Source organism: Mobula birostris, chromosome 7, assembly GCF_030028105.1.
Source record: "Mobula birostris isolate sMobBir1 chromosome 7, sMobBir1.hap1, whole genome shotgun sequence".
NCBI classification, from domain to species: Eukaryota; Metazoa; Chordata; class Chondrichthyes; order Myliobatiformes; family Myliobatidae; genus Mobula; species Mobula birostris.
This window is the reverse complement of record NC_092376.1, coordinates 67,161,288-67,185,169: the sequence shown is the minus strand read 5'-3', so window position 1 is coordinate 67,185,169 and position 23,882 is coordinate 67,161,288. Positions and strand designations below refer to the sequence as shown.

The 23,882-nt window shown below is 40.0% G+C and overlaps 1 protein-coding gene across 1 annotated transcript in view; it reads right to left on the bottom strand.

Annotated features, from left to right (window-relative positions):
* Nucleotides 1–1,329: 1,329 nt before the first annotated feature.
* The window catches only part of tmem135 (transmembrane protein 135), a 435,985-nt gene continuing 413,432 nt past the window's right edge, over nucleotides 1,330–23,882 (bottom strand). Inside the window, exons 12-15 of the mRNA XM_072263361.1 lie at nucleotides 22,458–22,534; nucleotides 16,102–16,200; nucleotides 6,721–6,788; nucleotides 1,330–3,552 (exon numbers count right to left, since the gene is read on the bottom strand). Coding sequence (XP_072119462.1) covers nucleotides 3,417–3,552; nucleotides 6,721–6,788; nucleotides 16,102–16,200; nucleotides 22,458–22,534 — 380 coding nt within the window. The 3' untranslated portion in view covers nucleotides 1,330–3,416. The remainder of the gene's footprint in view (nucleotides 3,553–6,720; nucleotides 6,789–16,101; nucleotides 16,201–22,457; nucleotides 22,535–23,882) is intronic.

Here is a 23,882-nt window from a genome sequence, read left to right as displayed (position 1 = left end):
AGTTTGGCATTCAGCACTACTGTTCCACTGACCTTGGTAAACAATCACCTACTCCTCAGTCTAAATACACCACTGTGCAACTGGGTGTTTGATTTCCTAATCAACAGACTTCAGATAGTCAGAATGCACAACCACACCTCCTTCCCTATCATCCTCAGTATGGGTGCCCCCAGTGCTGAGGCTACTGCTGTACACTTCATTCACACATGACTGCATGGCCAAACATGAGAATAATCATATTGTCAAGTTTGCTGATGGCGTGACAGTTGTGGGGCTCATCACCAATAACTATGAGATGGCCTACAGAGAGGAGATGGAAGAGCTCGAGGCCGGGTGTAAGGCAAATAATCTCTTCCTCAATGAAAAAGGATCAATACATTCCCAGCATATATGATGAATAAACTCTTCTAGGGCTTCCAGCTGGGTACAGGTATCAATTATAACCGATATTTCAATGTCAGGCTCTGCCATCTTCATTAGGGATGATGTCTGGGAATGTCTGGTCTGGTGGTATTTATACCCCCGTAGTCTGCCCCTCCTGATTTATTAGTCCTCATACAATCAGGTTTCTGCTCCTCCACCTTGTTTACAATTGAACTTCAGTTCTTACTTAGAGCAAAACCTTTGTCTTTGTTAAAAAATTATTTTCTTCTAGTTTTATTTCAACGGCTTCCTTTACCAGTCAGTCTCAAAAGTCACTGGCGCGGCACAGTAGTTTTGTGCCGTCGCAGTCAATCCTATGGCCGTTGCGAATGCAATGTTCTGCTACCGTCGATTTCTCTGGGTAACCCAAACAGATACACCTCCTGTGTTCCTTGATGCGGATTTCCACCGTGTGTCCCATCTGGCCTAAATATGCTGCTCCGCATTCACAAGGAAACCTGTAAACGCCAGCCAACCTGAGTTTCAAGTTATCTTTGACCCGCATAAGCTGTGATCTGAGCTTCCTTACGGGTTTGGGGATGGTATTAATCTGGTATTTCTTCAGGATCCTGGCAACCCTTCTAGAAACCATGGAAGTATAGGGAAGACAGACAGTCACAACAGGGTCCTCCTTGTTGTTAAGTTTCCTACATTTTCCTGGTTGCATTCACAATGGCCATAGGATTGACCTTGATGGCACAAAATTACTGTGCCCCGCCAATGGCTTTTGGGATCGTCAACCGATCAGTAATGCATTCTGAGATAGAACCTGACAGCATGCACTGTAAAAAAGGCACTTGCCATTTGAACAATGCGCTAAATTCCTGCCAAAAAAAATCAGCTTTCCGACAAATAGTAATTGGCAATAGTACATCTATTTTCATTTATTATGATAGTAAAAATATACTTGGTGTCACTTACGTTTTATTGTTTTAATTGTTAAAATTAACATTTATACAGAGTTATTGAAATGTAGCTCAAGGTTTATCACATCATATAATTTTCAGTTCTTTCTTTATAACATTGAACATAATAACATGGTATAGCTTTGTCTCCAGAGTTGGTTTATATCTTTTCTACGTACAAAAAAAACATATACAAACCACCAAAGGAATCTGCAAACAATGGAAGAGATTGACATCCTTTGTCTTCTTTTGTGGTCAAACTCCACATTTCCAGGAAGATTTAAGGCAATACTGACAAATGGAGCACCAGCAAAAAAAATAAACTGCACCTTCTGCATTAAAAAAGATGCTATACATGAGCAGTTATAAACTACCTTCTATTCCTTGCTAGCTCAGTACAAATATACTGAAAATGATCCACAAAGAGCATGAATTCCTTTTAAAGGTGGACGTTGCTGAATGAATTTTTCAACAATAACTTTCCAGTATATACCAGTGAGAATCACTATTTAATGATTTAAATAACTTAATACTGATAATTCTATTCCAAACCACCTGGATCTGTGATCAGTTTTGCTTAATGGGACATTTTAACATCTGTAACTATATTGATTATTAAACATACATACTGCAATTTGGTGTAATAAAATATACAGCTCTCTCAATGCTAACCACTTGTGTTCAGTGTAAACCACCAAAATGGTTAAGGTGGTTATGGATTTATAATGCTTAAATAAATCCATTGGAAACAAAATAGCATTTCACTTTCTAACCTCACACAAACTTGGAATTTCAAGGTCAATGGTGGAAATCTGGGCTTCCAACTAAAATACACGTATACCGATCAATGCTCCAGTATTCTAACTATTGCCTGTCATAATCGCTATGTCACAGCAAATGTCTGCTTTCTATTGCAGCTTTTTGAAAGAGCTGGAATTACACATCATCAGCCTAGGAAAGATGGATTTCTTACAGAATTATGTTATGCAAGGAAAAGGGTTTTACATGAATACAATCTATGTCCAAAAAATTAAATTATCCTTTTTTGACATGGTATTAAAAATAAATTTTAATAAGAACATATATTGCTTTACTGTTAATTTTTCAATATCTGGAAATTCAGTTGTTGAACTACATAATCACTGATGTCATTTTGAATGAGAGGTGTTGATATTCAAAAACGAAAATTCCTACTGATCAAGGTTCAGTGCAACTTAATTACAATAAGCAGCCTTTGGGTAAATTCTGAAGAAAAAAAATCTATTGCCTTATTTGTTTAATTTTTTTAATGAATTTTTTTTTTGGCTGAAATACATATTTTAATACATTTACAGGAAAATTAACCATATTCTTTATAATTTTATTTTACACCAGAGTATGAAAAAATGTCATTTAGATGTAAAAAATATTCTTCAATAGGATTCAGGGCTAAGACTTCATTAAGTTGCCAGCATAGATTGAAGTTTAGGATAAATATATCACTTACAGAAATGAAATGAATAGGTCTTCAAATGATTTAAAATAATAGAGTACCTTAAAATTAAAAACAATAATATGTATTTAGCAATGCCAATTCATGTTGCAATTTACATTATAGGATACAAATGAGTTTTGATTATATCTTGTTTATTTTATTCATCAATCAGCTGTTGGCTAAAGGATGAACCAATCACTGCAGACTTTTTAAAAAGAATAAAAATCAATTTCAAAAAAATTCTACTAACCATGGCTATATAAAATGGCCAATAACTTGCAAATAAGCAGTTGGCATAAGTGGAATTAATAGGATACCAAAATATCATATTTTAAATAACCAGCAAAAATTGCAACGAAATGGAATAATCAATTAATAAGACCAATTAAACTTCCAAAGATTAAGTGCTTTATGCATTCACATTGTACATCAGAGGAGAGGTGCAATAGATAGCCCTTAAAGAAAATAACAAGAACAGCAATCATCCATTTCCCCTGCCCTCAACCACCCCCTTCACCCCATCCGGGTGAAACATTAAAAATAATAACTTCCAGTGCTAAATGGGCCTACGAATCTGAACCATTCCAAAGAATGTCTTTCCTAACCCATCATAATCAGGAATGAAGTTCAAGTTCAAGTTCTGGTTTTACAAGAGTGTATCTTGGATCCAGTCTTGGGATGAATCCTTTAAAGTCCCTTGAAGCTTCAGTACCAAAAACGTCCAATACCCTTCTGTTCATCAAAGCAAATCTGATTAAAATAGAAATACAGAAAAAAATATGCAAAAATTATTTGATGTTAAGAAATGAAGGTACATCTGAACAATATGGAATCATGCAGAAGTCAAGGCTGGGGTGGGAACAGAAGATTGTCTGGACTTTGCAGGTATTGGCAGGAGGACAGATTGGAGGAGTGGTGGGTGGAGGTGAAGGCAGGGTGGGATTACAGTCATATAAGAGGAAAGGGAATAGTGGAAGATGAGCTGAGCAGTTTAGAGATGGTTGATGTTGGGCTGAGGGGTTTATAGCTGGATGATAGTGGCTGAAGGGGTTTAGGGGCAAGAGTGGCAAGTTATGCTGGTTTGGAGTGGAGAGGTTTTGAAGGAAGATTGGAGTGGAGTGTAATTGTAGAGGAACAGATTTAAGATTTGCAAAGGATAGGGCAGTGAAATGCCTTGGTGCTACCGGTCAAAAAGCCTTGCTGACTTTGGGAGTTAGGATGTTGGAGTCCATTATAATATAGTAAGGTTTCAGGGTACTTGGAGGCACATGATGAAACAGGCTGAAGTCATCATAGTTTCCAAAAAGGGAAATCTTGCCTAATAAATCAGTTGGAATTATTTTGAAGAAATAACAGACACGATAGACAAGTGGGAATCAGTGGATGTTGTTCATTTGGATTTTCAGAAAGCCTTTGACAAGGTGCCGCAGGTGAGGTGCTGAATGAGATAAGAGCTCATGGTATTACAGGAAAGGTACTAGCATAGACAGAAGATTGGTTGACTGGCAGGAGAAGCAAAGAGTAGGAATAAACGGGACCTTTTCTGGTTGGCCGCCAGTGACTAGTGGTGTTTCACAGGAATCTGTATTGGGACCATTTCTATTCATGTTATGTATCAATGATCTAAATGATGGAACTGATAGCTTTGTGGTCTAGTTTGTGGTCTATAATTGCCTGGCCACTACAAGCCAATTACTCATGATAACTTTTCTGAAATCTGCTTAACACCCAAGAGACGTTAGCGCTGAAACCTATGAGCAATTACGGGATGGATGCCGGTTTAACTTTTCCCTTAGCTCTGGTGTCCAAAGTCAGTGGGTATTGTTTCAAAATGAAGGTTCGGTTATCATGAACAACGGTAAGGAGACATCTTTTTCATCGAATAGGTAGTTTGGATATTAAAAGAATCAAAAACTATGTGGTTAGTGGAGGAAAGTGGGAAAGGATTAAAATAGCAGCTAGGATTTTGCGGAAAAGCAGAGCACGCACAAAGGGCTGAACAACTTTCTTCTATTTCTCAGATTCTTACTTTTGCTTCCTTTTATTATTAGATGACTAGACTGCCCTATCAACACACAAAAAAAATGCTGGAGGAACTCAGCAGGCCAGGCAATATCTATGGAAAAAGTATAGTCGATGTTTCAGGCCAAGACTCTTATTGACCCTCAGAGGCCAGAAAATACAATACCATATAAGCTTGAATGACATTGCAGCTTTTTTTCCATCAGTAGCTGGTAACTGGCAATATCAGAAGTAATCAACACTTCAATATGGCAAAATACCTGATTGCAATTATATCTTTAGCCATGAAGAGTTTGCTAGATTAATATAAGGAACAAATATCATACACGAAATTGGCAGATATTACAATCCATTCTGAAATTTAATGCGATTCCCTAACTAGTTCTTTATGTGTACCATGAATACATAGATATTTAACTGATCTAGGATACATAGCCTATTGAGTCTGTATCACCAAGGAAAATATTCTACCTTAAACCCATTTCCAGCTCTTGGCCCATGTCTTGAAGTTTACAGATTTTAAGGGCACGTCCTGGTACTTTGAAATGTGTTAAGGATTTCCACCTCCATCACCCTTTTAGGCAATGAATTTCTGATCTACGCCACCCTCTAACACTTGTGTTATTTTAAACCTATACCTTCCGTTATTCACATTTTTGCTTCATTCCATTTTGCTGTCTCATAATTCTGCATTCTCATCATCAGTTTTCAATCTTTACTCAAAAGAAAATAATACATTACCCAGCCTGTTTTATTCCCCCTCTCTGGTATAATTGCATTTTAAAACCATTCCACCATAGTAATTTGAATTTCTATTTTGTTCTTCAATCAATAATATACCATACAAGATTTTCATTTTTATCAATCTATCTGCCTGTCCTAATAGATGGACAACTCTGTGCACGCCAATACCCCCCTTACTCGAGACGTCTCAAAACCATTTGTTGTGAATACACACAAAATGCTGGAGGAACTCAACAGGCCAGGCAACATCTATGGAAATACGTACAGTCAACGTCTCGTCAATACAAGATTTTCATTTTTATCAATCTATCTGCCTGTCCTAATAGATGGACAACTCTGTGCACGCCAATACCCCCCTTACTCGAGACGTCTCAAAACCATTTGTTGTGAATACACACAAAATGCTGGAGGAACTCAACAGGCCAGGCAGCATCTATGGAAATACGTACAGTCAACGTTTCAGGCCAAGATGGCTCTGCTGAGGGTCTCAGAGATGGTTCTGCTAGAGGTGTATAAGATGATGAGAGGCATTGATCGTGTGGATAGTCAGAGGTTTTTTCCCAGGGCTGAAATGGTTGCCACAAGAGGGCACAGGTTTAACGTGCTGGGGAGTAGGTACAGAGGAGACGTCAGGGGTAAGTTTTTTTTACGCAGAGGGTGGTGAGTGAGTGGAATGGGCTGCCGGCAACGTTGGTGGAGGTGGATACGATAGGGTATTTTAAGAGACATTTGGATAGGTACATGGAGCTTAGAAAAATAGAGGGCTATGGGTAAGCCTAGTGATTTCTAAGGTAGGGACATGTTTGGCACAACTTTGTGCTGTAGGTTTTCTATGCCATACATTTACATCTATATAAAATAAAATCCAAGGGACCTGACACTGTCTGTCAATAAACCAAATGTAAACAACATGAACTTTTAAAAAAACTGATTAACCTCTAATTTCTGCCAATGAGCCATTTTTAGATTTCATTTGCCATATTTTTTGACTGAAGACCTTAGACTTATTATCCATATTTCAAACAGAACCATTTCCTAAAGCTTTGTTACAAGTCACATAGACAGGTCGAATGTAGTACCTCCTTGTTACCTACTTAAAACGTTCATTTAATCAGTCAATTACAAGTGACAAAAACAAACTGAAACGCTTACCTTCCCTTTGTAAGCCTCAGCAGAAATTTCCAGTAGGAAGGCCGGAGGTTCTGAACTTCCATCACTGCCTACAAATGATGGGGGAAGTTAATCAAAATTTTGAAATCATTCTTGATGAAATACAACATGAAACAAAATGAACATACAGTTGCATGAAAAAGTTTGTGAACCCTTTGCAATTACCTGGTTTTCACCATTAATTACTCAGAAAATGTGGTCTGATCTTCATCTAAGTCATAATAATAGACAAATACAATCTGCCTAAACTATTAACACATAAAAAATTGTACTACTTCTCGTCAATACTGAGTACACCATTTAAACAATCAGTGTTTAGTTTCTGGGGTAATACTTCTCCAAAAGCAATTTGGAGTCAGGTGCGATGAGATTGGAGGTGTGGGTCTTAGAGGTGCCCTGTCCTATAAAAAAGACAAAGTCAGGTTACTGACAGAGCCTGCTCTTCTCAAGAAAAATCTGTTTATGTGCACCATGCCTCAATCAAAACAACTTTCAGAGGACCCTAGAAGAAGAATTGTAGAGATGCATGAAGCTGGAAAAGGCTACAAAAGCATTTTTAAAGATCTGAGTGTTCATCAGTCCACAGAAAGAGGAATTGTCTACAAATGGAGGAAATTGAGTACTGTCGCTACTCTCCCTAGGAGTGGGCATCCTGCAAAGATCACACTAACAGCACAACGTACAATGCTGAAGGAGGTGAAAAAGAACCCAAGGGCAACAGCAAAAGACCTGCAGAAATCTGTAGAACTTGCTAAGGTCTCCGTTCATGCGTCCACTATAAGAAAAACACTGAACAAGAATGGTGCTTATGAAAGGACACTACAGAGGAAACCAATACTCTCCAAAAAAAAGTGGTCTTTTGCAAACTTGCACATCTCAAGTTTGCAAAAGACCACTGGATGTTCTACAATGCTTCTGGGACAATGTTTTGTGCACAGATGACACAAAAGTTGAACTTTTTGGCAGAAATGCACACCACTATGGAGAATAAAAGGCATTGCACACCAACACCAAAACCTCATCCCAACTGTGAAGCATGGTGGAAGGAGCACGATGGTTTGGGGCTGCTTTGCTGCCTCAGGCCTGGACTTGGAATTGCTGAGGGAACTATGAATTCAAAACTGTATCAAGACATTTTACAGTAGAATGTCAGGGTAGTAGTTCTTCATCTGAAGTTTAATAGAAGTTGGATGATGCAACAAGACAATGATCCGAAACAACAACAGTGTGATTTAATAATAAGAGAATTCATGGTTTGAAATGGCCACGTCAGAGTGCAGACCTTAACCCAAATGAGATGCCTGAAGAGGGCTGTTCATGCAAGGTATCCCAGAAATATTGCAGAACTGAAACCGTTTTTGAAACAGGTGGTCTAAAATTCACCTTGCCATTGTGTGGAGACAGAGTGAAGTCAAAATGGCACTAAACGGCAACTCCTCTGCTTGCATCTTCGGAAACCGTTCTATTTCGATCTTTGATATCTCCTTTTTTCCCCTTTTCCAGGGTCTTAAAAAGAATCTTACCTGGAGTTATACTCTGACTTTGGTTCTTTGGGGGAATGGGACTTGCTCTCAGGGCCTCACGACCAGCTGCTTTTTGATATCCCAAGGATGCAGCCTGGAAGACTAGCATGCCTTCAGGGTTCCAGAATCCCATGGCTCTGGCGATGTGCTGATTCTAGGCCGGTGCCCCTGACTGAAGGATCGTGGGAGAACACAGAACATCAGGAGCAGCATGTTAGCTGTGGTGGGTGGGGGGTGGGGGGGGGGGTTTTGCCCAGAGAACTGTGCCTTTTTGGTGCTGACTCTCTGGGTGCAGAGCTCAGGAAAACCAATGCAACAGACTTTTAACATCATAAATCAGCAAGTTGCTTGTTATGTCTCCCGAATCACTGTGAAACAGGGACACCTCCTATTCCCTTATTAGGCAGCCAGAGAGAGCCTGTGGTATGTCGAATTACTGGGTGAACAAGTAGTCTTTGGGGTACTGCAAGTCTGTGTCTTTATTGAAGCCTGCTGCACGCTTGAGTGCTCGGTGGACAATTGAAAAACAATTTCAGGATGTATATTGTACCCATTTCTCTAACATTAAATGTACCTAATGAAACTTATCGATCAGCAGCTACAGGAAATGTTTGGTGGAGGTTTTTGCTACTAAAGGAGGCTCCAGCAGTTATTAAATACAGGGGTTCACATACTTTTTCCAGCCTGGACTGTGAATGATTAAACAATGTGTTCAATAAAAACATGAAAAGTACAATTGTTTGTGTGCTGTTACAAACCCCATTTTCAGAAAAGTTGGGATATTTTCCAAAATGCAATAAAAACAAAAATCTGTGATATGTTAATTCACGTGAACCTTTATTTAACTAACAAAAGTACAAAGAAAAGATTTTCAATAGGTTTACTGACCAACTTAATTGTATTTTGTAAATATAGAATTTAGAATTTAACGGCTGCAACACACTCAACAAAAGTTGGGACAGAGTTAAACTAAGATTGAAAAGTGCACAGAATATTCAAGTAACACCGGTTTGGAAGACTCCACATTAAGCTGGCTAATTGGTAGCAGGTGAGGTATCATGACTGGGTATAAAAGTAGCGTCCATCAAAGGCTCAGGCTTTGCAAGCAAGGATGGGTCGTGGCTCACCCCTTTGTGCCAAATTTCGTGAGAGAATTGTTAGTCAGTTCAAAAGGAACATCTTTCAACGCAAGATTGCAGAGAATTTAGGTTTTTCAGTATCTACAGTACATAATATTGTGAAAAGATTCAGAGAATTCAGAGACGTCTCAGTGCGTAAAGGGCAAAGTCGGAAACCACTGTTGAATGCACGTGATCTTCGAGCCCTCAGGCGGTACTGCCTAAGAAACTGTCATGCTACTGTGACAATTATAGCCACCTGGGCTCCGGAGTACTTCCGAAAACCATTGTCACTCAACGCAGTCCGTCACTGCATCCAGAAATGCAACTTAAAACTGTATTACGCAAGGAGGAAGCCATACATCAACTCTATGCAGAAACACCGGCGAGATCGCTGGGCCCGAGCTCATCTCAGATGGACCGAAAGACTGTGGAACCATGTGCTGTGGTCAGATGAGTCCACATTTCAGCTAGTTTTCGGAAAAAACGGGCGTCGAGTTCTCCGTGCCAAAGATGAAAATGACAATCCAGATTGTTATCAGCGAAAGGTGCAAAAGTCAGCACCTGTGATGGTATGGGGGTGCATTAGTGCCCACGGCATGGGTGAGTTGCATGTATGTGAAGGTACCATTGACGCTGAGGCGTATATTAGGATTTTAGAGAGACATATGTTGCCATCAAGGCAACGTCTCTTCCTGGGACGTCCATGCTTATTTCAGCAGGACAATGCCAGACCACATTCTGCACGGGCTACAACAGCGTGGCTTTGTAGACACAGAGTGCGTGTGCTTGACTGGCCTGCTGCCAGTCCAGATCTATCTCCTATTGAAAACGTATGGCGCATCATGAAGAGGAGAATCAGACAACGGAGACCACGGACTGTTGAGCAGCTGAAGCAAGAATGGACAAAATGTCCAATTGCAAATCTACTACAACTAGTATCCTCAGTTCCAAAATGATTAAAAAGTGTTATTAAAAGGAAAGGTGATGTAACACAATGGTAAACATGCCTCTGTCCCAACTTTTGCTGAGTGTGTTGCAGCCATCAAATTCTAAATTTGTGTATATTTACAAAATACAATTAAGTTGGTCAGTAAAACTATTGACAATCTTTTCTTTGTACTTTTGTCAGTTAAATAAAGGTTCACGTGAATTAACAAATCACAGATTTTTGTTTTTATTGCATTTTGGAAAATATCCCAACTTTTCTGGAAATGGGGTTTGTAGATTAGGCAGATTGTGTTTGTCTATTATTTTGACTTAGATGAAGATCAGACCATATTTCATGAGTATTTAACTCAGAAAACCAGGTATTTGCAAAGGGATCACAAACTTATTCTTGCAACTGCATGTATTGTTGAATCACAGTTTAATGACTTAATCCCACAATCAAACTTTTCAAACCTGTACTTCTGACAAGCATACCACATTAATTTTTTTGAATTAACCATTTCATGAATCCCTTTTTTTTCATTATCTACTAAGGGAACCTTTCTGTTAAAGGCAATTTTTCTAAGTAATATTCAGTTTAACAACCATATATGATTTAAAATGAACTTAGTGTCAGGTTTTATGCGCAATTCGCTCCTGCACTCTGTTGTAATCTTGTTCCATCACCTCCGATCAATTTTCCTTTCTTTAACTTTTCCCAGAGTACATGCAGTCTCCAGGTTACATGCAAGGGATGCATTCCTGATACTGGTAAGCTAATTTCGCCGTAAGTCAGAAACATCAGTTTTCCTTTGTGGTCCAAATCATTTCGCTCTATATACACTTGATATATTTCTTTCATTTCATTAAATAATCGCTACTCACAATTGAACTAATGGAATAAATACTGTATCTTGCTATTATTGAATGTCATGAAACATAATTTTTGCTAGCTTGTAAAATACTTAAAGATGCATGGCAGACATTGTGTAAAGTCTAATTTCCGTAAGTCTGGACACTTGTAACCCAAGGAAATCTTCAGGTTCAAAATCAGAATCAGAATTAGAATCAGGTTTAATATCAAATGTTCAAAGGTTCCTTTATTATCAAAGTAAACTCTGAGATTTGTCTTCTCCAGATAGCCGCAAAACAAAGAAAATCATGGTGGTTGTTCAAAGAAAAACATCAAACCCAACTCCTCCCTCCCCACACAAAAAGGAATGGCAACCTGATTATCAACCCCCAAACACCCTCCCCTTGCACAAAAAGACTAACAAAACGTGACAAGTGGCAACAAGAACATCCACCTCCAAACCCCACCCCCCAGCACAAAAAAAACTAACAGACTCGACATATGGCAACAAGAAAGAATGGGTGAAAACACAGAATATAAAACCATAAGAATGGAAAAAGTCCACAGTGCATAGTTCAATCAATAAATGCAGAACCTCAGTAACATCCTCTGACAGCATCAAGAGAGAGATACCGCTCGAATGCAGAGGCCTACCCTCTGGCAACAGCCAGCGATAGGCTGCCAGACAGTCTCCTTCTCCAGCAGCAGGGAGGTCCATCTCAGCAGTGATCAAAAGGCTTGCAGTCAGCGCTGAACCCTCATTCACCTTCCACATTTGCCTCGATGTTTCAATCTTCCTCGACGCTTTAATTGGTGATTAGTGGACGCTTTAATCAGTGAAATGGAGTCAATCGTTGTCTCTAAACTTTGCCTCGAGGCCACTCAAGCTCACACTCACTTCCTGGAATCTACTTAGACTAGATCACACAATCAATCTCCAAACTGTAAATCACAAGCTTCTAACAGTTCCAGAAACGCATTTAAGATCAAAAGCAGACATAAAAGAGAAATACACAGATATAGTACATAATAAAAAAACTATAAATTACAATAAAAATTAAATTAAATTTAAAAAGTAGTGCATAAAGAAAGCAAAAAGAAAAGAAAAACAAATGTTGAGGTAATGTACGAATTTATTGTCTATTCAGAAATCTGATTGGGTGGGGAAAAAGTTGTTCCTAATACATTGAGTCTTCAGTCTCCTATAACTCCTCCTTGATAGTAACAATGAGAAGAGGAATTCACCTTTTGAAGATATTTCTGATGCTGGGGAGGCTAGTGCTCATGATGCAACTTTCTGCAGCAGAGGCTCCTTCATATTGACAGTGATGCAAACAGTTAGAATGCTCTCCACAGTAGATCTGTAGAAATTTCCGAGAGTCTTTGGTAATATACCTAAAACACCTAATGAACTATAGCTGCTGTAGTACCTTCGCTGTAATTGCATCAATATGTTGGCCACAGGATAGACCTTCAGAGATGTTGACATCGAAGAATTTGAAACTACTCACCCTTTCCACTGCTGATCCCGCAATGAGTACTGGTGTGTGTTCCCTTGGCTTCCCCTTCCTGAAGTCTACAATCAATTCCTTGGTCTTACTGATGTTGAGTGCAAGGTTGGTGTTTTGACACCATTCAACCAGCTGATCTATCTCACTCCTCTTATGCACCTCCTCGACACCATCTCGGCCCAGGTTTTGGAGCTTGTTGATTAGAACTGAGGGTATCAGTGCATTGAATGCTGAGCTGTGATCAATGAACAGCAGTCCAACATAGGTATTATTATTGTCCAAGTAACCCAAGGCCGAGTGGAGAGCCAGTGAGATTGCATCTGCTGTAGACCTATTGTAGTGACAAACAATTTGCAGTGGGTCCGAGTTCTTGCATAGGCAAGTGTTGATTCTGGGCATGACCAACCTCTCAAAGCACTTCATCACAGTAGATATGAGCGGTACCGTGCGATAGTCATTGAGGCAGCTCACTCAGCTCTTCCTGGACACTGGTATGATTGTCACTCTTTTGAAGCAGGTGGAACCTCTGACTGTAGCAGTGACAAAGTGAAGCTGTACTTGAATGCTCCAGCCACTTGGTCGGCATAGGTTTTCAGTGCCCTACCGGGTACACCATCAGGGCCTGATGCCCTGCGAGGGTTCGTCTTCATGAAAGCTGTTCTGACATCGGCCTCTGAGACAGGGGATACAGGGTCACCAGATGGTGCAGGGATTTGCACAGGTGTAGTGTTATTCTCCCTTTTAAAGTTAAGCTCATCTGGGAGTGAAGCATCACCGCCATTCATGATGTTAGGTTTCGCCTTGTAGGAAGTAATAGTCTGGAAAACCCGCAGAGCTGACATGCATAAAATTTCATCTCTAATTTCAATTGGAATTGCTTAATCGCTCCTAAAATAGCTTTCTGTAGGTCGTACCTGGAATTCTTATAAAGAAGTTGTGAATGCCACAGAACTAGCCCTCATCAGACTATGAATATCCTGGTTCATCCATGGTTTTTGATTTGAGTATGTCCAGTATGTTCTCAAAGGTTTTCACTCACCCACACAGGTCTTGATGAAGTTGGTGACAACTCTGATGTATTCAATTCTGAAGGTGAATTCCTGAATATTGTCCAGTTCAGCAACTCAAAGCAATTCTATAAGCATTCCTCCACCTCCCTTGACCATACCTTCTTGGTCCTCACCATTGATGCCGAGGTCTTTAGTCTCTTCCTATATGCCAGGAGTAGAAGTACAGCCAGGTGATCGGACTTTCCAAAGTGTGGGCTTGGGATGGCATGGCAAGCATTTTTGATGGTGCTATTTAACAGTGGTCAAATGTATTGGCTCCACTGGTTCCACAGGTGACATGTTGGTGGTAGTTGTTCGGAGACCCCTTCAAGCTGGCCTGGTTAAAATCTCCCACAGTGATAGGGAAGGCATCAGGGTGAGCTGTTTCATGACTGCTGATTATGGTGCTAAGTTCCTCTAGTGCCTGCTTGACTTTGGCCTGAGGCAGGATGTACACCACTACCAGGATGATGGTGGTAAACTCCACTGGCAGATAAAATGGACAACATGTGACCGCTACATGTTCCAGGTCGGGTGAGCAGGACTGAGACTGCCTGGTCTGTGCACCACTGAGTTAATCATGAAGTATATTCTCCCTCCTCTTGCTTTAAAAGACTTAGTTGATCTATCTTTATGGTAAAGCCATCCGGCTGCAGTGCTGTGTCCACAATGGAGGAGGTGAGTAACACACACAAAAATGCTGGAGGAACTCGGCAGGCCAGGCAGAGTCTACGGAAAAGAATATAGTCAACATTTCAGGCCGAAACTGTTTGCAGGACTGAAGATTTTCCTGCATCTGCAGATTTTTTCTTGTTTATGAATGGAGGAGGTGAGCCATGTTCCATGGAGCAAAGTACACAGCAGTCCCTAGTGTCCCTCTGGTACTGCAATCTTGCTCTGAGGTTTCAATTTTAACTTTGAGAGACTGTACATTCACCAGCAGGGTAATCGGGAGTAAGGGTCCAAGCCCTCTGCATTTCAAGCATACCTGTAGACCAGAGTGTCTTCCCCACTTCTGTTTTCTTAAAGGGGGACTGCACTCACAACCTTAGTTTGCCATCTAGGCTCTGTCGATTCTGTGGATCAACAAATTTTTTCAAACATCTTAGAACAATGTTGTTTACTGAAGTACCCATGGCTGTAACTGTGGATTTTACCTGTAGTAGTTCTAAATGGGAACATTCAATGACTCTCATCAGAGTTGCATGCAAAGAGTCGCCATCTTCAAAGCCTTATACTCTTGTACTTGTATTGCTGTTTTAAAGAGGAATCTGGATGAGGATAGTATATCCTACTCTTTGCTCTGCACCCCTTTTGCTTTTCATGGATCAATCAAAGCTACAACACAATGGGAGAAGTGGTTCCCCGTTTTCTATCATTTCATGGCATAGTTCAAGTTGCAGAATGCTATCCCTGAAAACCTTTTGGTTCCAAGCATCTACTAACAGTGAAATGCAACCAATACATAGCTAAAAACTATCAGATCATTTAGTAGTACCTACTACATCCCTTTACCTGTCCTCATACTCCACCAGAAAGTCTAGCAAAGAGCTGCTGATTCTAATTAGAGAAGATTGTACCTGATGCTCGAACATAACTTTGAATGGCTTTGGGCAGTGGGATGGGGATGTGGTTAGCACTCAATTTTACAGTACCAATTTCAGATGATGATTCCTTTTGCAATGTACACCTTTTGTTGTCCTATCACTCTCCTCACATCCTTTACCAGAGCTTTCTGAGCCTGCTTGGAGAGCCTTTGTAGATATCCATCACCTCTCCCAAGGATTGTAGTGTTGAGTTCACTAATAGATTATCCATCACTTTCCCACGTCTGCTATCCAGGAGCTTCCAAACTACACCTACAATGCAACTCGCCTTTGTGAAATGGAGGAGAACGATTTTAAAAATTGCAGACTAACTTTAACCAGAATTTACTGTTCATAATACTGACTCCCCACTGAAGAATCGAATCCATCTAACAAGCAACACCGGCTGAAAGGTAAAAATGTTGAAGTTAGTGGCAACATAAGGTAGTTACCATCTTTGTAACAAATGGTGGGTGCTGTTCAGTGCTGCCAATATGCATACAGAACAGCTTAGCAGACAGATAGAAAATGATGTCTAGCCATGGATGCATTACATCAATTAATATTAATTGCAAGAGTTCATGAAGTACAGGCAAGTCAGCATATTGCATCCAGGTATCTGAAATGTTATCTTCACCAATTCTATTTGGAGTACATATGCAAATATTCTGCCCAATCAATATTTTGAGTCACATTAAGTAATATGGTAGCTCCACCTGAGTAGAAAAACAATAAAAGAGTTTTTTAAAAATAAAAATGCACTCATAAACCTGTTGTATTGGCTGATACTTACTGCTTGAAAACATACAGCTGTAGAAATTGCATAGATAATGGTGTCTGCACGTGCAACGTATGGACACTTTCCTGCTTCAATGCCTTTGAAATACAATGTCTGTCAACAAAGATGAGTATTAATTGCTTAGACTAATCAGATCAATTTATTTTAATATTAACATACATGGAATATAATATGCAGTAAAGGTAGCATTCCAACAATGTCAATAAAAAATAATAACCTGCAATACTTTATATACGTGAATATCACAAATATTGCTGGTGTTCCCCTTATGTGAAGAACAAAAATAAAAATAATAGTATTCAAAATTATTGTACTGCAGGAAGGCGAGAGTTAATGTTACCACAAAGAAAGATTAACTTTACCCCCGGGTCATTCCTTTGGATCTGAGCATAAACTTATGAACTCTGATTGTAACAGTAAGTGTGACCAAAGCAGTCTCAATAAACCAAGGATAGGGAAAGTAAAATAACTAGGGCTCCTACTTTTCATAGCTATTCTGCAAAAGAATACATATGTAGACGTTGAAAGAGAGCAAATAATACTCAGCATTTATCAAGCACAATTCTAACGTTAACAAAGGATCAATAGCTTTCAGACACACTATCATCATATCCAGCAATTCAAATAAAGAAAGCTTCAGGAAAGAAAACCTACTGGCTCATTTGAGTTGCTGAAGATGCAGTAAATACAATTCAAACATGGGTTGTTGTGTCACAAAACTCTAAAGCAGAAATAAACTCATAGCCCCTCCCCACTGTTCAATACTTCAATACTCTACTGCTCAATCTTCCCATCCTATTGTACCCTTGCTGTTAAAAGTATTTCAGTCTCATTCCAGAACATGGACACAAGAGACTGAAAATGTTGAAAATGGAGTACAAAGAATGAACTACCAGAAGAACCCAGTAGGTCGAGCAGCATCTGTAAGGCAAGGGCTCATAGGAGTTTTGGATTGAGATCCCACAGTAGGACTAAGGGTCTACAGGGAGGATTGCCAGTATAGAACATAGAACATAGAATAGTACAGCACAGTACAGGCCCTTCGGCCCACAATGTTGTGCCGACCCTCAAACCCTGCCTCCCATATAAGCTCCCACCTTAGATTCCTCCATATACCTGTCTAGTAGTCTCTTAAACTTCACTGGTGTATCTGCCTCCACCACTGACTCAAGCAGTGCATTCCACGCACCAACCACTCTCTGAGTAAAAAACCTTCCTCTAATATCCCCCTTGAACTTCCCACCCCTTACCTTAAAGCCATGTCCTCTTGTATTAAGCAGTGGTGCCCTGGGGAAGAGGCGCTGGCTATCCACTCTATCTATTCCTCTTATTATCTTGTACACCTCTATCATGTCTCCTCTCATCCTCCTTCTCTCCAAAGAGTAAAGCCCTAGCTCCCATAAGCTCTGATCATAATGCATACTTTCTAAACCAGGCAGCATCCTGGTAAATCTCCTCTGTACCCTTTCCAATGCTTCCACATCCTTCCTATAGTGAGGTGACCAGAACTGGACACAGTACTCCAAGTGTGGCCTAACCAAAGTTTTATAGAGCTGCATCATATGTAGAAGTAAAAGTCATCTACCCATCTTTTCTCCTCACCTTATTCCATCTATACCTTGTCCTCATCATTTCCTCTCACTTTTACATACTGGTTATTTTTTCTCATTCCTGATCAGGGATCTTGACCCAAAACATCAACCATTCTGTTGCCTCCACAAATAATGCTTGCTTGACCCACTGAGTATTACATTAGTTTGCTTTTTGCTTCAGTCCACAATATATTCAATGTTAGAGTACCCACAGCCCATTGACATACAGAGTTCCAGTACTTTAAATTTTCTCCCCATCTGTATTAAGTAGCTAATTCCTGTGCTTTTAACAAGTCCTATTTGCCATCCTCTAGACTGAATAAACAGACTCTGCTCACCCCATCAATTCTACTGAATACATTTTTCAGCAAAGCCATCTCTCATTCTTATAAATTGCAGTGAATATTAGCATGTTTTACTCATTCCTGGAAGAAATTTAGCAAATAGAACCTGCACCCCTTCTAAATAGGGTGCAGAGGTCAAAATCATAGTACACCAAATAAAGTCTTTCTAGAGTCCTGTAAAACATCAGTGAGACTTTATTATAAACATTTGTGTTCTATCCCCTCTGAAATAAAGCACAATATACAATATGCCATCCATGTATGCATGTTTATGTGTTGATCTCATGAACCACCATACCATGATCCTTCTGTAAACTTTCATCAGTTTCTCAACATTTTAAAGTAATATTCTGATTTTCTATTCTTCTTTCCAAAGTGATTGACATTTACATATTATACTGCTTCTGCCTCTTTTTACCCATTCACTTAACATGTCTGTATCCTGATGCCCTTCTAGTTACTCATTATGCTTTGGATTAACAGAAAACCTGGACACCTTAATCTTTGTCTTTTCAGGCATCATTAATGTAGATAGTGAGTCGTTGAGGACCCAGGAATGAACCTTCCAGGACTCAGCAGTAACAGGTCTCTGGCTGCAAAAAAAACTGTTTTGTGTTCTTTTTTTCCCCCAGCTTTTAAACAAATCTCTGTCCACAATAATATGCTTTCCCTTATTTAATGTGATAATCAATGACTTTTGAAAATCCATCCACTAGTTCCCTCATCACTATTCTGATAATTGAATCTTCAAAACAAAATGGATTTGTTGAATATGATTTCCTTCATGGAAGTATGTTAATTCTGACTAATCTTATGATTTCTTTACTATGCTATTATGTCCATAACAAAATGTTCTTGACAATTATAGAACTTATTATCTCCTCGTTTCCTCTCTTTCTCCTTCCTTAAACAGCAGTTCTACATTTGCAGACTTTTGATCTGCTTGGACTGCGGCAGAATCTGGGACAGTTTGTAAGGCAATTGCTAGATCATGCACCTCTTGGCAGCAGCCCATTTTGGATGACTCTGATGTAGGATTAAATGTATCAAGTTTTATTTATATATATGTCATTAGATAAAATCAGAAAATGCTGGAAACACCCTGTAGTCATTTAACATCTGTGGAAAAAGCACAGTTAATGTTTCATCCCACATTCATTGCTAAGCCTCAGTGAGATCAGATAAAGAATGTAATTAATATTTTAACCATTTTCTCTACATCATCTCCTGTCTTTGCAATGAAGGGAACCAAATCAACGTTTGCTCCTCATTTTACTTGTATAAGCTATAGCAGTTTAATATTCCTTGAACTTTGATCCATTTTCTACTTCTACATTTTCTGAGTCTGAGAAAGGTGTTTTGACCAAAAACATGAAGTTCTTTGCTTTCTCCTCATTGGCTTGGCCAATTGGATTCACATTAGGCTTAGTCATAAAAAACAAAGGGTTGTGGTGGAGGGGTGTTACACTGACTGGAAATCTGTAACCAGTGGTGTTCTGAAAGGATCAGTAGTGGGACCAACTGGACTAAAATACAGGTATGCTGATTAATAAGTTTACAGGCAAGCAAAAATTAATGCAAATGTGGATAGTGAGGAAGGTTGTAACCCCGCTTTTTAAAAAAAGGAGGGAGAGAGAAATGGGAGAATTATAGACCGGTAAGCCTGACATCGGTGGTGGGGAAAATGCTAGAGTCAGTTATCAAAGATGTGATAACAGCACATTTGGAAAGCGGTGAAATCAGCGGACAAAGTCAGCATGGATTTGTGAAAGGAAAATCATGTCTGACGAATCTCAGAATTTTTTGAGGATGTAACTAGTAGAGTGGATAGGGGAGAACCAATGGATGTGGTATATTTGGATTTTCAAAAGGCTTTTGACAAGCTCCCACACAGGAGATTAGTGTGCAAACTTAAAGCACACGGTATTGGGGGTAAGGTATTGATGTGGATAGAGAATTGGTTGGCAGACAGGAAGCAAGGAGTGGGAATAAACGGGACCTTTTCAGAATGGCAGGCAGTGACTAGTGGGGTACCACAAGGCTCAGTGCTGGGACACCAGTTGTTTACAATATATATTAATGACTTAGACGAGGGAATTAAATGCAGCATCTCCAAGTTTGTGGATGGCACGAAGCTGGGCAGCAGTGTTAGCTGTGAGGAGGATGCGAGGAGGATGCAGGGTGACTTGGATAGGTTGGATGAGTGGGCAAATTCATGGCAGATGCAATTTAATGTGGATAAACGTGAGGTTATCCACTTTGGTGGCAAGAACAGGAAAACAGATTATCAACTGAATGGTGGCCAATTAGGTAAAGGGGAGGTACAACGAGACCTGGGTGTCACTGTACACCACTCTCTGGAATTTAGAAGATTGAGGGGGGATCTTATTGAAACGTATAAAATTCTAAAGGGATTGCACAGGCTAGATGCAGGAAGATTGTTTCTGATGTTGGGGAAGTCCAGAACGAGGGGTCACAGTTTAAGGATAAAGGGGAAGCCTTTTAGGACCGAGATGAGGAAAAACTTCTTCACACAGAGAGTGGTGAATCTGTGGAATTTTCTGCCACAGGAAACAGTTGAGGCCAGTTCATTGGCTATATTTAGAGGGAGTTAGATATGGCCCTTGTGGCTAAAGGGATCGGGGGTATGGAGAGAAGGCAGGTACAGGGTTCTGAGTTGGATGATCAGCCATGATCATACTGAATGGCGGTGCAGGCTTGAAGGGCCGAATGGCCTACTGCACCTATTTTCTATGTTTCTATGATTCAGCAGTATATAGACAATTTTGAAATTTGAGCAGAGAAATCACAGATAAAGTTTAAATCTGACAAATGCACGTTAGGAGTCAAATGAAAGGGGGAAGCCCCTGAGGAACACTGACATACCTCAGAATTTGGGATGCAAGTCTTGCTCGCTGAAAGTGGTAAAACAAGTTGATAGAGCAGTAAAGAAGATATACAATACATTTGCCTTCATTGCTCAAGGTGCTAAGTATAAAATTGGGAGAATGGTAGGTGCCTGGCAAACACTGCCAGGGGAAGTGACAGAAAAGGATACAATAGCAATATTTAAGTGACATTCAGAGCACATGGACAGGCAGGGAATTGACAGATATGGACCATGTGCAGACGGGATTTGTTTAAATAAGCATCACAGTCGGCACAGACATTGTAGGCCAAAGGGCCTGCTCCTGTGCCATAGTGTACTATGTTCTATTATTGAGTCCCTTTGTTCAGACACCACCATTGCGTGCTGCCCTTCAAAACTACCAATATCACCTGTCTTCATGGTGGCCTGCTCTGTAAGTGTTAAGCTATCTCTCACTGTCATGTTTCCCATCCAAGAATCTTGAATATGTGAACATAAGTTAACATACGAATACAATAAAATATGAAGAAAAAGTCATGGAGACTGAAGTAGTAGTTCTTTTTGAAGAGGTACAACCTACAAAACTAGAGCAGGCTGAATAGTCTCCCTCCAAACTTTATTAAGTACATTTATATCACAGCGGCTCAGAAAAGAAAACAATTAGTTTAGTTTGTTATTCTAACAAATACTCATAAATGGATTGAAATAAACTGAATCAAAATGAGAAACAGTAATCTAATTTTTCTTCATCCTCAGTTCTTCCTTATCAGAAACGGATCAATGTGACACCATCCATGCCTCAACAGGGGCTTTGAGTAAGTAGAGGAGATGTGCTCATCATTCCTCTGGTGTTGACTGGCCTTATAAGTCCATTGGGAACTGCTGGAGAATTTGTGCCACTTATATTAATGTACTTCCCTGATTTTGCTGCTTATTCTCCTCAGACTCCCCACATAAAAGATTCAAGTCTACAATCAATGTTTTCCTGAGTATTCGTATGGTAAATTGATGGAGTTCCTGGGGACTTTAGTAAGCAACTTGTAGAGGAAGAAAAGTCTACAATGTGCATTTCAAAGTCTTTCATGAGGAAAAGAGAATCCAAATGGCATACATGAAAGGAACCCCTACTCTTTTTACTAAAGGGTCATAAATATAGAATATTTGCCCACTAAGTGCTAACAATTAAGATTCCATTTAATTATTCTGTTTTTATTCTCTCTACATTGCATTCAATTATGCTCAGATTCTATCACCTCGTTACATAGGCAGATGTGCACATTTAACAACGGTCAATTTATCAACCAACCTGCACATCCTTCAGACATGGAATGAAATTAGAGCACCTAGAGTAAATAGTAACTTTCTTCAACCATCAGAGGAAGAAAGTGCAAAGTCTGTACAGATGGCATTAGGATTGTGACATTCCAAGGAGGCGGAAACACAAGTAATCACAACATAAATTTTTAAAAAGCTAGCTAAACACCATTGTTAGCACTATAAAAAGCATCCAAATTGATATTTACATAAATACAAAATGTATTTCACCTCCACAAGTTTGGAAGCCAGGTACATGGAAATTGTTGTGCTTTTGTAAAACATCATGGACATTCCAGCTAAGAAACCTGCATTAAAGATAATTGATGCACATTAACACAATAAATGTAGTCTCACAAAAATAATAATAATCAACTATAAAAATGATGGCTCTTATTTGAATGGCATTTTGGATTATACTTATTATTGTTCTGTTGAAAGACATCTTAGAAAAATATTTTAAGCTGTGAAATGTGTACTTTCACACTAAATGTCACCTATGGAGGGCACAAACTAATCAAGGTGAATGTGAAAATGATTTCACGCAGAGTTCTGTATGTGAGACTGCATATTCAACAAATTAGCCAGAACATTATTTGGGTTTATTTCTTGAACTGCCAAACACAACAATATTTTATGCTTGATTTGAAGAATATGAACAAATGCCATTGTCATGTTCAAATTATAACTAGCCCATGCCACAGTTCTAGTATTAATTAGCTGAATCCCACTAACAGTCAAAAGAATAAAATTAAAAAGCATTTGGATAGATTTTTATTATTCTTCCTTTCTCTCCATTTCATGTCATAAATTCGGAGAAGGAAGTCTGAGAATCGGAGCGGGAGTGCAGAGGAAGCCATTTTTGAACTTTTTGTTTTTTTTCCATCGGCGTTCAGAGAGGCGGGACTGCGCAAGTGTGTGACATCGGGGAGTGGAGCACAGAAGATTTAAAAGGAACACAGCCTTATACAGCGGGCAGCGTAGTTTGTGGGCTGCGGAGTGAGCCGGGAGCAGAGTGAAGCCTTAAGGGTTTTGGCTCAACGGGCTTAGGCGGAAACGGGCGAGGCGAAGAGGGTTTGGTATTCATTTTTTTGTTATTTGAGCAGAGGGGAAGTATGAGTGTGAGGGCAGCTTGTTGCCCTCGGTGCCGGATGTGGGAGGTCCTGGAACCTCCAGGCCTCCCAGACGTCCACATCTGTGCCAGGTGCGCCGAGATGCAGCTCCTAAGAGACCGCGTTAGGGAACTAGAGCCGCAGCTCGATGACCTTCGTCTAGTCAGGGAGAGCGAGGAGTTGATAGAGAGGAGTTACAGGCAGGTGGTCACACCGGGGCCACGGGAGGCAGGCAAGTGGGTCACGGCTAGGAGGGGGAAGAGTTGGGTAATAGGGAGTACCCCAGCGGCTGTGCCCCTTGACAATAGGTACTCCTGTTTGAGTACTGTTGGGCGGGACAGCTTACCTGGGGGAAGCAACAGTGGCCGTGCCTCCGGCATAGAGTCCGGCCCTGTAGCTCAGAAGGGTAGGGAAAGGAAGAGGAGGGCAGTAGTAATAGGGGACCCGATAGTAAGGGGGTCAGATAGGCGATTCTGTGGACACAGTCTGGAGACCCAGATAGTAGATTGCCTCCCTGGTGCCAGGGTCTGGGATATTTCTGATC